Source organism: Sarcophilus harrisii, chromosome 6 (genome assembly GCF_902635505.1).
Source record: "Sarcophilus harrisii chromosome 6, mSarHar1.11, whole genome shotgun sequence".
NCBI classification, from domain to species: Eukaryota; Metazoa; Chordata; class Mammalia; order Dasyuromorphia; family Dasyuridae; genus Sarcophilus; species Sarcophilus harrisii.
The window spans coordinates 81,357,569-81,372,694 of record NC_045431.1 but is presented as its reverse complement, the minus strand read 5'-3'; the positions used below and the strand labels follow the sequence as shown (position 1 = coordinate 81,372,694).

The 15,126-nt window shown below is 33.6% G+C and overlaps 1 protein-coding gene across 2 annotated transcripts in view; it reads right to left on the bottom strand.

The window, feature by feature from the left end:
- Positions 1-605: 605 nt before the first annotated feature.
- GUCY1B1 (guanylate cyclase 1 soluble subunit beta 1) overlaps positions 606-15,126 on the bottom strand; it is a 67,521-nt gene continuing 53,000 nt past the window's right edge. For both annotated transcript variants that reach the window (XM_031943398.1, XM_012552152.3), the window contains exons 6-14: positions 14,896-15,126; positions 13,518-13,634; positions 12,562-12,695; positions 10,163-10,360; positions 9,060-9,297; positions 6,338-6,478; positions 5,016-5,170; positions 4,621-4,747; positions 606-1,978 (exon numbers count right to left, since the gene is read on the bottom strand). In XM_031943398.1, the coding sequence (XP_031799258.1) occupies positions 1,955-1,978; positions 4,621-4,747; positions 5,016-5,170; positions 6,338-6,478; positions 9,060-9,297; positions 10,163-10,360; positions 12,562-12,695; positions 13,518-13,634; positions 14,896-15,126 (1,365 nt within the window). In that variant the 3' untranslated portion in view covers positions 606-1,954. The remainder of the gene's footprint in view (positions 1,979-4,620; positions 4,748-5,015; positions 5,171-6,337; positions 6,479-9,059; positions 9,298-10,162; positions 10,361-12,561; positions 12,696-13,517; positions 13,635-14,895) is intronic.

The window sequence follows — 15,126 nt, the reverse complement described above, 5'->3', positions numbered from 1 at the left end:
GCCTCACTTAAATCCAATTCACTTGCAAGTCAGGCCATCACTTTCTTGATGCCAGTGGTCCTTTTTGAGGAGAAGGATGAACAACAAAAAGTCATCAGAATGTGAAGGGAACTAGAATGTATTATTTTTGTTGGTTCCTGCCTGAAAAGGCAAGAATACCCAGTACTTGTGCTCATCTCTTGCTACTGTTTATTTTCAAGGTGCACTATAGTTTATACTTATTAATATATCCATTTGCCAGTTAATGAGACCAAAAATGAACAATTTTTAAGAATGCTTTTTTGAAAAAGAAATTAATGTTCAATGGTGGGGGAAAATCTTTTTTTGGATTTCAGGGAAAATTTCATTCTTTTTAAAACAATTTTTATTTTTATTTTTGCTGAGGCAACTGGGGTTAAGTGACTTGCCCAGGGTCACACAGCTAGGAAGTGTTAAATGTCTGAGACAAGATTTGAACTCAGGTCCTCCTGACTTCAGGGCTAGTACTCCATCCACTGTGCCACCTGAAAATTTAATTTTTTATGTAGATTTGGATAAATGTGTTTGAAATTAGTCACAAATAATGTCCAACTTTAAATTTTTTTTGAAATACAAATTGTCTTGAGACCAGTGGAAAAAATAATTTATTGCCGGTTCTTTTACACATAAACATGAAACATTTATACATATATTTCAGTGTTGATACAATATACGAAATATAAAGACAAGCTTTTTTTTTTACACAAAATTAATTGCACTGTATTGTTCTGTATTATTTTATAAAGACATATTCAGAAAATATAAGGGAGAGAATTAAGAATACAGGCATTTTCTTCCAAGAGGAACACACCCTCTGTAGGGATCAAACTAATTACTCTAGATCTCAAATCATGAATATTATCACATTCATCTACAGAAAGCAAAAGAAACATTTCTGAGAAATATCAAAATCAGGCAAAGACGCCAATACCAAGAGTCCCAAGAGGAAGTTTCAAACTTTGTTCTTGGATATTTTAAGAGCATCTAGACATTCAGTCCAATCCAAAATAAAAGCTCAATGAAAAATTATACCACCTTAAACTACAGCTGTATATAATTAACTATATTCAATCTGATAGATACAATGGAATCTGAGAGATGCAATGTAAAGAAAACATGGAATTACAGTTGCCACAAGACTGGTTCAGTGGTATATTTGTTCATCACAGAAAATATTTTGTTTCTTATCCCCTCCCTCCTAGTCCAACAAAAGGAAATTGTATCATACTTTGATACAGTTGTCATTTTCTTCACAGAGTATGTTAAATATTACTTTGTAGATTTAGTTTGTTTTTTTTTTTTTAAGACAAAGATGAGAAAGGTCAGTTAACACAAATAAAACAACTCCAACTTGGTCCCTAAATCTTGCTGCCCAAAGTGCGCCAGTGCTGTGATTTTCTTCTACTAGTTAAAATCCAGACTGTGGTAGAATGGATTCTATAATGATGAACGCCAGCATGACAAAGAGTGACATGTAGTAGATCTTGCTGAAAAATATGTGTGCAGAGCACCAAACAAAAGTGGTTAACTTTGGTACACAGACATATTGCCAAATGCAATTCAGCAGTTCATGAGTTTAGGACATAAAAGGTTCATTCACATCATCCAAAGAGCAGGAACTAAGAATATACTCACACCAAAAGCAACAGCAATCTCTGAAGCAAAGCTGAAATATGAGCTTAGAGAAGCTAGAGGCAAATAGAAGAAAAATATACATGGAGATAAACACACACACACATATCACACATACACATTTTATATACACAAACACACACACACACACATACACACATTTATATGTATCTATGGACAAGGGATGAGGTCATTGAAAGAGATGAAGCAAAATATATAGCCACATAGAATCACTGCTACTGGGCTGGGCTGGTGTCAAGGAACAGAGGACCCCCATCTGCTGTCTTTCTCCTTGTTCCTTGCTTTAACTCTCATCTTGTTTTGTTTCCTTGAAGTAAAATTAAGAAGAGAAAGCTTTAGTTTATAGCACTATAAAAAATTGTTCAGACTCAATTTAAATAAGACAAAAACCTCGACTATTCATATCAACAGTAAAGACAAAGACATTTTATATACATATACACACACACATATATATATAAATTTCATAGATCCAAGTATAACAGTAAGAATGACATGCTTAATTAAGGATCCATAATCTGAATGATGCAGGCAAAAGGATCACAAAAACATAGAATTTTATATTTAAAACTGGAAAGAACTTTAAAGGTAAATTAATCCAACCTTTTAATTTTAATAAATGGGGAAACTGAGTCCCAGAGAGATTCCTGATTTGCTCAAGGGCACATAATAAGTGAGAGAACAAAAAAAAAAAAAAAAAACTGAATCTAGGTCCTGATCCCTGAACTCTAAATCTGGTGGTCTATTAACTACGGCAAGGCTTCTTAAAATTTTTTTCACTCATAATCCCTTTTAACCTAAGAAATTTTCATTTGGGGGGAATATAAAATAGGTATATAAAAATTTACTGATAACAAATCATAATTTTGCAACCCCCACATTCAGCTATGTGGCCCCACATGGAGTTGAGACCCACAGTATAAGAAGTTTTACACTACAGCATTCTCATAACTTTTTTTTTCTTTTTTCTTTGCCAGGCAATTGGGGTTAAGTGACTTGGCCAAAGTCATGCCTCCCATAACTCTTAATCAAAGCAATCAATTAATCTGCTTTTCACTAAACTACTGTGACTAATACATTTGACTATCACTTAGTACTTTTATGGAAAAACATGATCAGAGCCCATGGTTTTATAGGGTTCTTATCCTTATAAATGAAGTTGCTTAAGCAATATAATTGTTTTTCAGTCTTAGTAGACTCCTTGTGACCAAAGATAGCAAAGATACTGTAAAAGTTTGCTATTTCCTTCTCCAGTATATTTTTGTTTTTGTGTTGTTTTGGAGGTAACCAAAATTAAATGATTTACTCAGGGTCACAGTGAGTCTCCAATTGATTAAAGCAAACAGAGGTTAAGTGACTTGCCCAGTATGATTTGAACTCAGGTCTTGCTGAACCCAGACCAGCGCTGACTAGCTGTCTCCTAAGAAACAGAATAGCTGAGTTTTAAGTTTCAAAAAAAATTTTTTTCTTTCACTTAATCCTCCCTAAAACCCCATGATATGGGCACTAGAGATATTAGTGTCTTCATTTTAAATGTGAAAAATTGAGGTTTAAATATACTCAGCCATAATAATATAGCTAGTTGGTATCCAAAATGAGATTCAAATCCAGATCTTCCTGACTACAAATCCAGCCTTATTCATTAGGTCTAATTTTTTCTTTTTTCCAGAGGCAATTGGGGTTAAGTGACTTGCCCAGGGTCACACAGCTAAGCACTGTTAAGTATCTGAGACCAGATTTGAACTCAGGTCCTCCTGACTTCAGGGTTGGTGTTCTATCCACTGTGCAACCTAGCTGCCCCAGGCTTATTTCTTTTCAGAAGAAAACCAACCCGTGTGTTTACCCTACAGCTATATTAATAAAGCAGCAAAAAAGGATGTAGATAAATATTTTTAAACTTGGCATCAGTTTCTTCCTAGACTTTAAATACTAAAAGCATTTTTTGGGGTGAGAATGCAAAACACCAAAGAAATGCAATCAAAGAGTTTAACCCACAGTCTGAAGCTAATACAGCATGCTAATACACATGCCTTTGAAAACTTTCTTGAGCTAGCAGGAGGATTGGTATGTAGATGCCTTAGTTGGTATTAGTATACCAATAGTGACATAAGCAGCTTGGGGATATGCTGGAGCCAGATCAAATTGCCCCAAAAGAATCTATATTGTTAAATTTTCAATTGAAGATTTACAGTGGGAAGTTGGCAAATGTTATAAATCAGGGCTTAGTTTTATTTATTTATTTATAAATATATTATATTTAGTACATATATGTGTGTATATATATACAATATTTTTTAGGGAGTTGGTTGTTAAACATTTGCTAGCAGGCAGCTGATAAAAATCAGACTTACTCTGGAAAGTCAGGGGTCAAAGAATCAACAGTGGGATGAGAAAACTAGTATGTTCTAGGACTCTGGGGATGGTGTTCTAGGGTCAGAAATTCTGGTTAGTTTATAACAGATTTCCAAAGAAACTGGACCAAAATGGAAATCATTTCTCTCCCCAGAAGGAACTCAAAGTTACTAAAATTCACTTCTCACCTCCCAGGCTTGGACCCTTACTCTAGAAACAAGTTAGGTACAGCAAGAGCTCTCATATTGTCTATGGAACAGATTAGTTTTCATGAACCCATCATGAAGGAAAAGGTGAGGAAAGGTTCCTTATCCTGGTCCAGAAGCAAAAAGAAAGAAGCAAAATTGAAATGGGGCAAGTACTAAAAATATAGATGCTTTCAACTTTGATTTTCATTGTAAGGCAAAAGTAACTAGCCATATAATGTAGTCTTTAGGAAGTACCATTTGATTAAATTAGTCCTGCACATTAACTTCCCACTTGTTTTACTTAATAATGGTTAATATCTTTGAGACTATTTTCCCCAAAAATGGGAAAAAAGATTTCTGATTAAAGTAAATATGCCTTTAAAAAACCATTATCCTTTGTTAGTCATACCTCATCCTCTGTACTTTTTCTGGACAGAAACCAAACTTGCATTGGTTCTTTTTTACCCTTCATGGACACTGGTCCTCGGTGCTCCAAATGAAACTGTGGGTCTGAATTATCTGGAGTCATAAGACATCTGGAATAGAAAGAGAATAAAATGCACATACAGTTTTTCCTGAAAATATGGCATCCATCTAACAGCTATAGCACATGTTAAAAGTCATTGCAAAAGATCATCCAGGCCATTGGGCTCTGATTGTCCTGGATATTGCCAAGGTTATGAGGCTACCTTTGAATGGAAATAAATATCAGCAACCAAAATTAGTGGGGAAGCATGCATTTCTTAAGTGAACTTCAGGCAGGTTCAGAGAGAGATGGTTTTTATTTAATTCTGGAAATCTTACCTGTAGGTATACTCAGACACATTGATCTTCCCCTTTTCTCCTGTGGTTTCTGTTCGGCTTGTAAGGTTAACAGTGTTTCCAAAGAGGCAATAGCGAGGCATCCTTTGACCTATGACTCCAGTCACTACCTCTCCAGTATGGATTCCTATTGTTATCTGCAGAAATACAGGCCAGTCCCTTAATCACTTTACTAACTTAACAACACAAATACCCTGGGATTCCATTTGGAATTCAACAATGTTTTCATTATGTAGTTCCTGGCTGGAGCAAATCCTTTCCCTGAAAATTCTCTGAGGACAATTTGGAATTCCTTGGATCGTAAGGAGTCTTTTTTTCTAAAAACAAGTATTTAAATACAAGATGATCCAAGGCAAGGAACACTGGAGAAGTAATTTTTCTATAATGGAAATAATCCCCATTTGGAATTAAAAGAAGTAGATTTGAATTTCAATTCTATTCTTTATTTCACAAGGATCATCAATAATCACCAACTCTCTCCTCTCTGTCTCACTTCTCATTTGTAAAATCTGAAAATGATGATGATCATTCCAAGATCTCTTCCTGCTCTAAATTCTATGCTTCTATGGCAATACCACAAGAAGAAGGATTTTATTGTTGTTTTTAACTGAAAAAACAAAACCAAATGTTCTTTTAGAAACAAAGAACACACACATAAATAAGTTTCTAGGAGGATCTAAATCACTCTATACTTCTTTCTATTGTGAAGTTACAGTAAAATTAGCCATACAATCTAAAATATTCAAAAGTACTGAACCAGGCATTCAAAGAAAGTGGGTTCCATCTGGTTCTCTACTAGCCAAATGATGGATTTGTCATTAACATACTTGGCTCTGTCTCCTCATCTTTCATATAAGATGACCTCTAAAGTCCCCTACAAATACAAAATTCTGTATACTTAGTGATATTAATGTCTATATTTTAAGCACCTTTTTAAAGTAGAGAAGAAAAAATTACAGAAGGAGTTATATACAAGCAGGGAATGTTATCCTATTCTATTTATAGTAAAACTATAGATAGATGTCTATATATAGATAGATCTACATATGTACAGATTTATCTATTTACAGAAATATGCTAGTCTGCATGATATTTTCAATGTAGTATTGTATATGTATTCTAATCAAGGAAATATCCATCATACAATCGGGGAAGAGTTGGTTCTAGATCTTTATTCCTCTTATATTATGTAGTATTTTTACTTATACATTTTAAGAAAAATGCATAAAATATGAATCAAAACTCAAAATTCAGCTGCATTCTTGTCTATAGGCACTAACCAGTTCTATTCAATATTTACTGACCTGCACAGATTCTCCATCCACCTGAACCTGGCCAGCTATTTCCATCATGTCAAGGGCCAGGTGGCAAATGGAGCGGGCATGGTGGATACAAGGTTCTGGTAAACCACTCACAGTCATATACTTATCACCAACAGTCTCCACCTATTATAAAACATAAAGCATAATTCATTCATATAAAGTGATTATTGCTATTATTTCTATTTCCTATAAACAGTCCACCTAGTTCTCTAGTAGCTTCAAAATTTTCTTATTCCTTAATTTGTTGAAAATTCTGAGACAGTTGGATATTAATAGAATGAATCTTTGATATGCTGATGTGAAATTCACATGTATTGGAAGCATTATTTATTGTACTGATATAGATGAATCGGGTGGCAATGATAATTTTCTTCAAGAAATACCATTCTGGTGCCTTCATTAGAAATGGTTGAACTGGCTTTAGTATAAAACTTTTTTTTTTTTACCTTGAGAAGCAATGAATTTGAAGAATTCAGAAAAGCTTGCAAAGGCTTGAATAAACTGATGCAAAACAAAAAAAGCAGAAGCATGTAATGTTCTTGTTGGTTTTCTGGAAGTCTTGGAGCAGCCTTCCTTTCGGTAGAGTAATCACCATGAGAATAGCCAGGTGTTAAAGTCCAAATCCTTTATTATCTCCTTCACAATCTAGTTTCCTTGCCTGAGGCCCAGCTAGCTTTTTGAGAGCCTTTCAGAGTCTTGGTTTTAGTGAGGGAAGTACAGGAAGCCAGGCCAGCCAACATAAGGCTGATGAAGATGGGATGAATCTGAGTCCATGGACTTGAGCTCTCACCTCCAGGGCATTTGTCTTTTCTGGCTCTGGCTCTGAGTTGCTTGGTCCCCCAGGAGAGCCACCAAGAGCCTGACTGAAGATGGAATGAATCTCCTCCAGTCCTTGCTGGCTGTTATATACTCCATTTTCATAGGTGTGAATCTTGTGGAACTATATTAAGTACCAAGTACATGTACCGAACTAGAGAACCATTAGTCATCATGCTAAAGTAGATAACCACTGTCTCATAAATTCCACTGACTTAACTCCTTGTAAGAATCCTTGTTTTAAGTACAAGAGTTCTGGCCCGTAACAGAAGCAGGAGAACAATATCCAAATAACTGCAATAACATAAGTTTTTAAAAAATCAAAACATACAAGGAAATGGAAACTGAATGGATGCCCATCAGTTGGGGAATGGCTGAATAAGTTATAGTATAATTAATTTAATGAAATATTATTATTCTATAACAAATGATCAGCAGGGTGATTTCAGAAAGGCCTAGAGAGACTTGTATGAACTGATGCTAAGTGAGTGAGTGGAACCAAGTACATAGCAACAAGAAGATTATGCAATGATCAATTCTGATGGATGTGGCTCTTTTCAATAATGAGGTGATTCAGACAAATTCCAAAATGCTTATCATGGAGGGAACCTTTTGTATCCAGAAAGAAGACTATGGGGACTGAATGTGGATCACAACAGTATTTTCACCTTTTTTTGTTGTTGTTTAGTGGCTTTTTTTTCTTTCTCACTTTTTTCCTTTTCAATCTGATTTTTGTTAAGCAGCATAAATGTGGAAATATGTTTAGAAGAACTGCACAATATTGAATTATTTGCTATTTAAAAAAAAATAAACAGTAAGATAATCTCGGGCTAAGTACCAATCATTGGTTCCTAAGGACAGATAATGAAATTATCTTCATTCTATGTTGGAGCTATAGACACATATTGTTGAATATAATGGCATATGTGGTTATTGGCTGGTTAGTTTTATTTAAACATTTTCTTTGTTACAATAGGAATTTTATTGGGATGGATGGAGTGAAATGACAATGAATTAAAAATGGAAAACTTTAAAAAATACTCTGCTGATTCTTTGCACAAACCTCTGTCACATACTCTTTGCTAAATCAAGGGCAGAAAATCACCAGGTGAGAATAAAACTTGTTAGTCCCTAGATAGAAGCTTATGTATGATTCATCAGTCATTAATCATTTTTTAAATGATGTTGCCACCAGGTGCTAAGCTTTGTAAACCTAAATAGATCACGTAAAATAAACAATTTTTGAAGAGTTTACATTATACTAAAGGTCTGGGGATGATCTGGTTAACTTTCCTGACTTTATGGAGAAAGATTCAGCTGACTTATTTTTTCCAACATTGTATTTGTTTCCAGTTGTAATACTGCACAGGAACACATTATAAATATTTATGCTCAAACTGATGATATCTGAAGGCAAATATGAGCATTCTATCACCCCCTCCTCTGCTCTGGGGCTCTCTTAGTGAGAAAAGCTGAGTAAAAATGCCTTCATGATATTTCCAAAATGGATGTTGTGTTTATTCCAAATGTAATCAACACCCAGCATAGCTTTGTAACCCTAAGAGTAAGTGAGCAGCTAAACATTTCATTTCAACTAAGGAAATCATTCAGTGGATTCACCCTATTTTCACTGAAATCATAATACTCTCACTGAAATCACATTGCCCTGAATGAAGTCATAATGTTCTAAGTGAAATCACACTGCTTTCCAAAACATTTAGTATGGATACAAAGAAGGGAAAGTTTCATAACATGATATATGTATTTGAGCAAATAGTAAATAATGAATAAACTGGTTTACTTCCTCAGCTACGTGGTGATGATTACTGCGGAGTAATTTCATGGAATAAAGGTTCTCCCAAGTCTAAAATCTGAAATGATAACTTACCTTATAGACAAATGGATTTTTTCGTGAATCAGTCAATATATCAAATCTGGTATAGAGGTCATTTAGAAGATTGACGATCTTCATGGCCCCTTCTCCAGATGCATGTTTGCTGCAGAAGGCATTGAATCCCACAATTCCACTGAATAGGATAGTGACATTGTCATACCTCTTGGCAGGTACTGGGCGTTTATGTCTCAATTCATTAGCAACTGAAGGGGGAAGGACAGAATACAATAACCTGGATAAGGAAATAAATGTGGATGAGAACTGGAGCAAACATACTACATCAAAAATATGTTTGGCACTTCCACAGCCCATCTGATAGAAAACCCTTTGAAGATTGACTCTTTTAGAAGATCATTTGGCCATTAGACCATACGTGACCACACACTGACTAGTAGAGCTAACAAATTAAATCCACAACTGCTCGTTGCCCTCTACTATGATGCTATTAATATAAAAGACAGAAATACAAATCAAACCAATCAACCAAACGAACAAAAAAACAACCAAAAATCAAACCTTCTTATAGCCATGATTAAGAAAAATTATTAAAATCTCAGTGAAATCAGGCACTACTCTCCCAATTATACTTCTCTTCATGGAAGAAGCTCCTTAAAATAATAGCAGGCAAGGTTGGGGGTGATGTAATTTGGAGAAGATGGTATTTTACTTGTAGACTATGCAAGGGCAGAATAGGAATGTATATCCATGAGGATAATTAGACAGAATAACACATAGAAACCGATGAACCAATCAGGAACCAATCTTCAAGCTGATGTTTTTGCTAACTACCATCCTTTTAACACATTCTGAAGAAATGTTTATACTTTGAAAATGTAAGTTTTCACACAAAAAAGATATGCTCTTCAGCATTACTCCACATGTGCTCAAACTTTATAAAAGAAAATTGCAGTTTCATCTCATTTTAAGGGGGATACATCAGAGTTATTTATCTCTTATTTTCTTCTCAAGTTGACAATCAAATTCAATTACAGAATTGTAATTCTTAAATTGTATAACTTAAATGTATAATTTAATTTGCATAATGGTCACACATGCCCCCCCCCCCCAATTTATATAAAATGCAGGCTCTTTCTTACGTGTCTGTCTTTTTCTTTTCATCTTCCAGTGCTCTCAGAGTGAGCTGCAGTCTGTCTGTGAGGATTTCCAGTTCTTGTGTCAGTTTATATTCCTCTCGGAACTGCTCTCCCAAAAGAACGAGATCACGGGTAGCATCGTGCAAGGGAATGTCACTCAAATAGAGACCTCTCCTTGTGAGGTCATCCAGATTCATCACACTGTTACAAAAAGAAAGCATTGCAAAATTGACCCAAATCATCCAACTGCAATTACTACCACTGAGCTATGGTGGAAGGGAGATATCAAAGGTCATTGCCAATTCAAGTAAACAAAGATTATTAAGCATCTACCATGTGTAAGGTTCTCTGCTAAATACTAAGTAGACATTTTGCCTGAGTCTCAACCCAAGAGGTACCTCAAATTTATTAAAGAATAATCTGAGTATGAGATCAAAATTTTCAAATGTGCTCAATTTAATTGTGTTTTATTTCATCTGTCATAGTTGAACCAGATTTGCACTGCAGGATTAAGTGCATAGCAAAGAAAAAAATTTAGAAAGGTATTTGTTATCGTAATTTTTAAAAGAAAAATTTTATCACAATTTTGGGAAATGCTATATTTTATTTTCATTTGTCTTCATTTTTAAAACATTATGGCTTTGGACTTCAAAATCTAAAAGCATTCTCAGCCCCAATACACTTGTAGGAACCCTTGTGAAGAATGAAGTATATTTCTTTGGTCAAATTTCCCTCAAGATGTTAGCTGTTCAGAAAATTTTAATGGGAAATAAGTAATTTTGCTAGTCCTTAATTAAAAATTGATATACTATGTTTTTGTCAATATCTACATTACTTTTTCAGAAGAGTTTTGGTTATCTGTCATATATTTTCATCATAAGCAAAGATAACAGATGAGAAGATCAATTCATAGATGATTTGTATATTCTAGAGAAAATCTGGGATGCTTTAGTACTCTTTTTCTATTGCATAGGGAAATGTTCATATTTGGTATCTTCAAGTTCATAATAATTAAAAAATAATTTTAAGGGATGTATCACATAAATATATGTATTAGGAAATTATAAGGCATCTCATCTAAAAACGTTTTCTCAAAGACACTTTAAAATTATGTCTAACTGATCTCAAAATATGTTTTACCTATTATAAACTAAGTTGCATACATTTTACCACACAAGTTGTTACATCTGTAACAATATGTTACATCATCATCCAGAGAACTCAATGGCAAAAAAATAAAAGAAAATACAAATATCCCTTAGTATTCTTTATTTTTATTAGGACAGTTTCACAGATTTCTTCCATATTAACTAAGAAAGCAAACTTTTAAAATAACTTCATTCATTCAGTTGTTTCAGTTATATCCAATTCTTTGTTGACATCATTTGGGATTTTTTTGACCAAAATATTGGAGTACCTTGCCATTTCTTTCTCCAGCTCATTTTACAGGTAAGGAAACTTGCCCAGGATCACACTACTAGAAAGTGTCTGAAGTCAGATATGCACTCAGTTCTTCTTGATTCTGTCCATTGTGCCATCTAATAATATCTTTATTGGCCCAGTGATGCTTATAATCAAATTAAATTCAAACAATGCAACAAATCTGTTACCAGAGTTTCAACTGTATGGAAATTTAGAAGCTATGTCAGATAATGAATTTTAAAAAATTAAAACCATTTGTTTTCTGAAGCTGTTTATTAATTAGGCTCATATATACTAATATGTAACTAAGTGGCATAGTGGATAGGGTGATGAGCCTGGAATCAGGAAGATTCATCTTCAAATTTGGCCTCAGTGAGAACCTAGGCAGATCATATTACCTTGTTTGCCTCAGTTTACTCATCTATAAAATAAACTGGAGAAGGAAATTGTGAATCACTCTAATATCTCTGCCAAGAAAATCCCAAATGGGTCACAAAGGATGGACATAATTGAAAAATTACTAATAAGAGAAAAATGACAAACAGTAACAGAAAAACATGTTCCTGTAACTTTTAGACATTGAAGTGCCTTGAATTTTATATTTTTTATATTTTATTTTTGTTATTTTATGTTATACAAAACCTATAATTGCTTTATTACTACTTTTTTAGAAGTCAGTTTTCCTGATGGCTCTATCATTGAGTTTTGGATCAAGTTTTTTATAAATCTAAAAACACCAAAGTTCCTTGTGTCATTATTAAGATGCAGAAAGTAAAACACATTTTAAATGATTTCTCTTTAGTTCAGTAAATTTAGACATCAAATTACATAATCCTAGGTAACCTTTGAAAAGTCATCAATATATAATCATAATTCAGAGTGTAAGGAAACATGCTAACCAAATTGTATTGCAAAGAGCAAAACAAGGGGAGTTCAATATAACTTCAGGCACCTAAAGAATAATTATCTGTTGTAATAACCTTGGAGAACACAGGAAAAGAATGTTCTCTGCTTCAGGTAAGTAGATCATTTGCCCTTTAAGGCGTAAGCAGCCAATCTCTGCCCCAGTCAATTCATCTTCACATTCCAGCTTCTCCACATCCAATAATCCTTCCTTAAGTAAACAAACCACAGCTGTTAGTTCACATTAATCAGATTATCTCTTTCTCTTCAGGATGTCTATACTTAACCATCCCTTTGGAAGTTTCAAAATAGAGAATTTCCAATATAAATGAGCAATGATTAAAAGGACATTAGTTAGAGGTAGGGTACAGCACAGAGAAAGTTAGGAACCTTTCTCACTTCACACTGGCAACTAGAAATGGGACCAGCTGTATATGCTTTAAGTATACAACAAAAAGCCTTTGAAAAAATATTTTAGGTAGTTGAAATAGAATGGAAAGTGTACTATAGAAAACTTAAGTATATTCTTCAACTCTGGCTTCTTCTTGGTTAGAACTCTTTTAGAAGTTACATATCTATAAGCCCCAAATTCATAACTAACAGCCATAAGAATGGCAGGTTTTAAGGAGCTTAAATTCTACTTAGGGGTGGGGAGAGATAAGGAAAGAAGGGAATGATACACTTTGTACACAGACAAATTTCCTGTCCACTGATTAATTAATCAGTATCAAGAAAAAGAACTTTGACAAAAGGGTAAAGTTGCAACTGAACTTAATTTTTATAAACCAAGTTTATTTGAAGATTGAGGTGATTTCCAGTTAATGGGATTTAGTATCCATCATGTATTTGGTATATCAACTTATTGATATGCCAAATATTATTTTGGTAATATCAATTTATTGCTTTACTATTGGGTATTGTTTTTTGCAACTCTACAGTACACATTTCATATTATCTAATAACTTCTATTTTCCCCTCCCAATAATTTGTTTGTTAGTTATCAGCTTTTAAAGAAAAATTTTTAAAAATTTACCTTGCTTCTCAAGACAAATACAGTATTGATATGTGAGAGGATACCATGGAAACTGATGTCAATATGAGGACGAACCAGAGAGAAGACAGATAATAGGCTGCAATTTCCAGGCTGAAGCTAAAATATAGGAGAAATAAAACGGTACTCAAATAATGTAAGACAAATATTTTATATAATTAGAAATCATTATATTACTTAACTGACAGTATAATATAGTGATATTAGTGCTTAGTCACTTTATTAGTCTCATAGGCTATACTGTCTTGAAATTTAGAAGAAAAAAATTAAATTCAACTAAAGGTCAGACTCTGAACCAACACAATAATTTAATAAACATGGAGCCAAATGTTTGGAACCAAATGAAATTGGGATAATTTGTATTCAAACATAATTTACTTCAAAATGAATATAAAAAGGGAGATTTTGACCTTTTAATGAGCAAGCAGGGGTAGGAGGTTAGGACTTATATTTTTAAAATTATATTTTAACATAATTTTTAAATAAGCTGTATCAAATATTAGAGGATCTCTTTCCAGATTGTATTAATTATCCTTGGATCTATGATGAAAATAACTAAAGTGGGCAAGCACCATATATTTTCCTATCTGTAACTAAAGCTGAGTTTGGTTGTCCTCCAAATTGAACAATTTAGTATCCAATTATGGCCACTAGTTTTACAGTGGAAAAGTTGGGATTTTACCAATACAACTGAATCTAAAGTACAAGAAGAAGTTAAAAAACCAGACAATGAATGGAGCATTTTAAAATTCAGCAAGTTTCATTAGATTTGCTACACTACCCAATGTAATCTTTACTTTTCTCTTTTTATTTCATGCTATCTTTCATGTTACTCTCCTAAATATTCTTTATCTCTTTCTAAGATGCCCTTAGATTTTATTTTGAAGCTGCTATCCTAAATGATTTGTTACATGAGTATTATTCTCTTTAATAATTAAAAGTTTCCAGTCACACTTCAATTCCTCATTTTGGTCCTCAATTGGTCATTGGTCCTCAAAAGATCATCCAAATGAAAAAAAAAAAAATTAAATAGATATATGTGTGGAAAGGGAGAGGGAAGTAAGAGTGTTAAATCATAAAATAACCTTGTATTCTTTATGTAGTAAAATTGTTCCCCTTCTCCCTCTGAAATAAATCCAATTGTTATCCAAGCAACCATATACTTGCATGTTATGAAATAGCAAAGAAAATAATACTATATAATTTCAAAATACATGCCTTGTAGATCCATGTGATACAAAAAAAAAAAAGGTTTATGTTGTGAAGTACCATAGCATTTTCCTAAGAAAAGAAATGTTAGAAAGAAACAAAATTCAATTTTTATGTCCTGTGGCTCCATGAAAGAATGATGTAATTTTACCTGGGGAAGCACTCTGTATATGGCATTTCCACACTGAGTTACTACTAGATCCCTGTCAAATATTATATGAAAAGGAAAAGCTTTGCAGAAAGTATAAGGGCTGATGCGGGATTCCTGGGTACCATTTTCTTCAAATCTGTCAAGATCTTCATAAAAATCCTCTTCTTTAGAATCCTTTTCTTCAATTAAAAATTGTGTGTGGTCACATTCTTCATTTCTTTGCTGAATAAC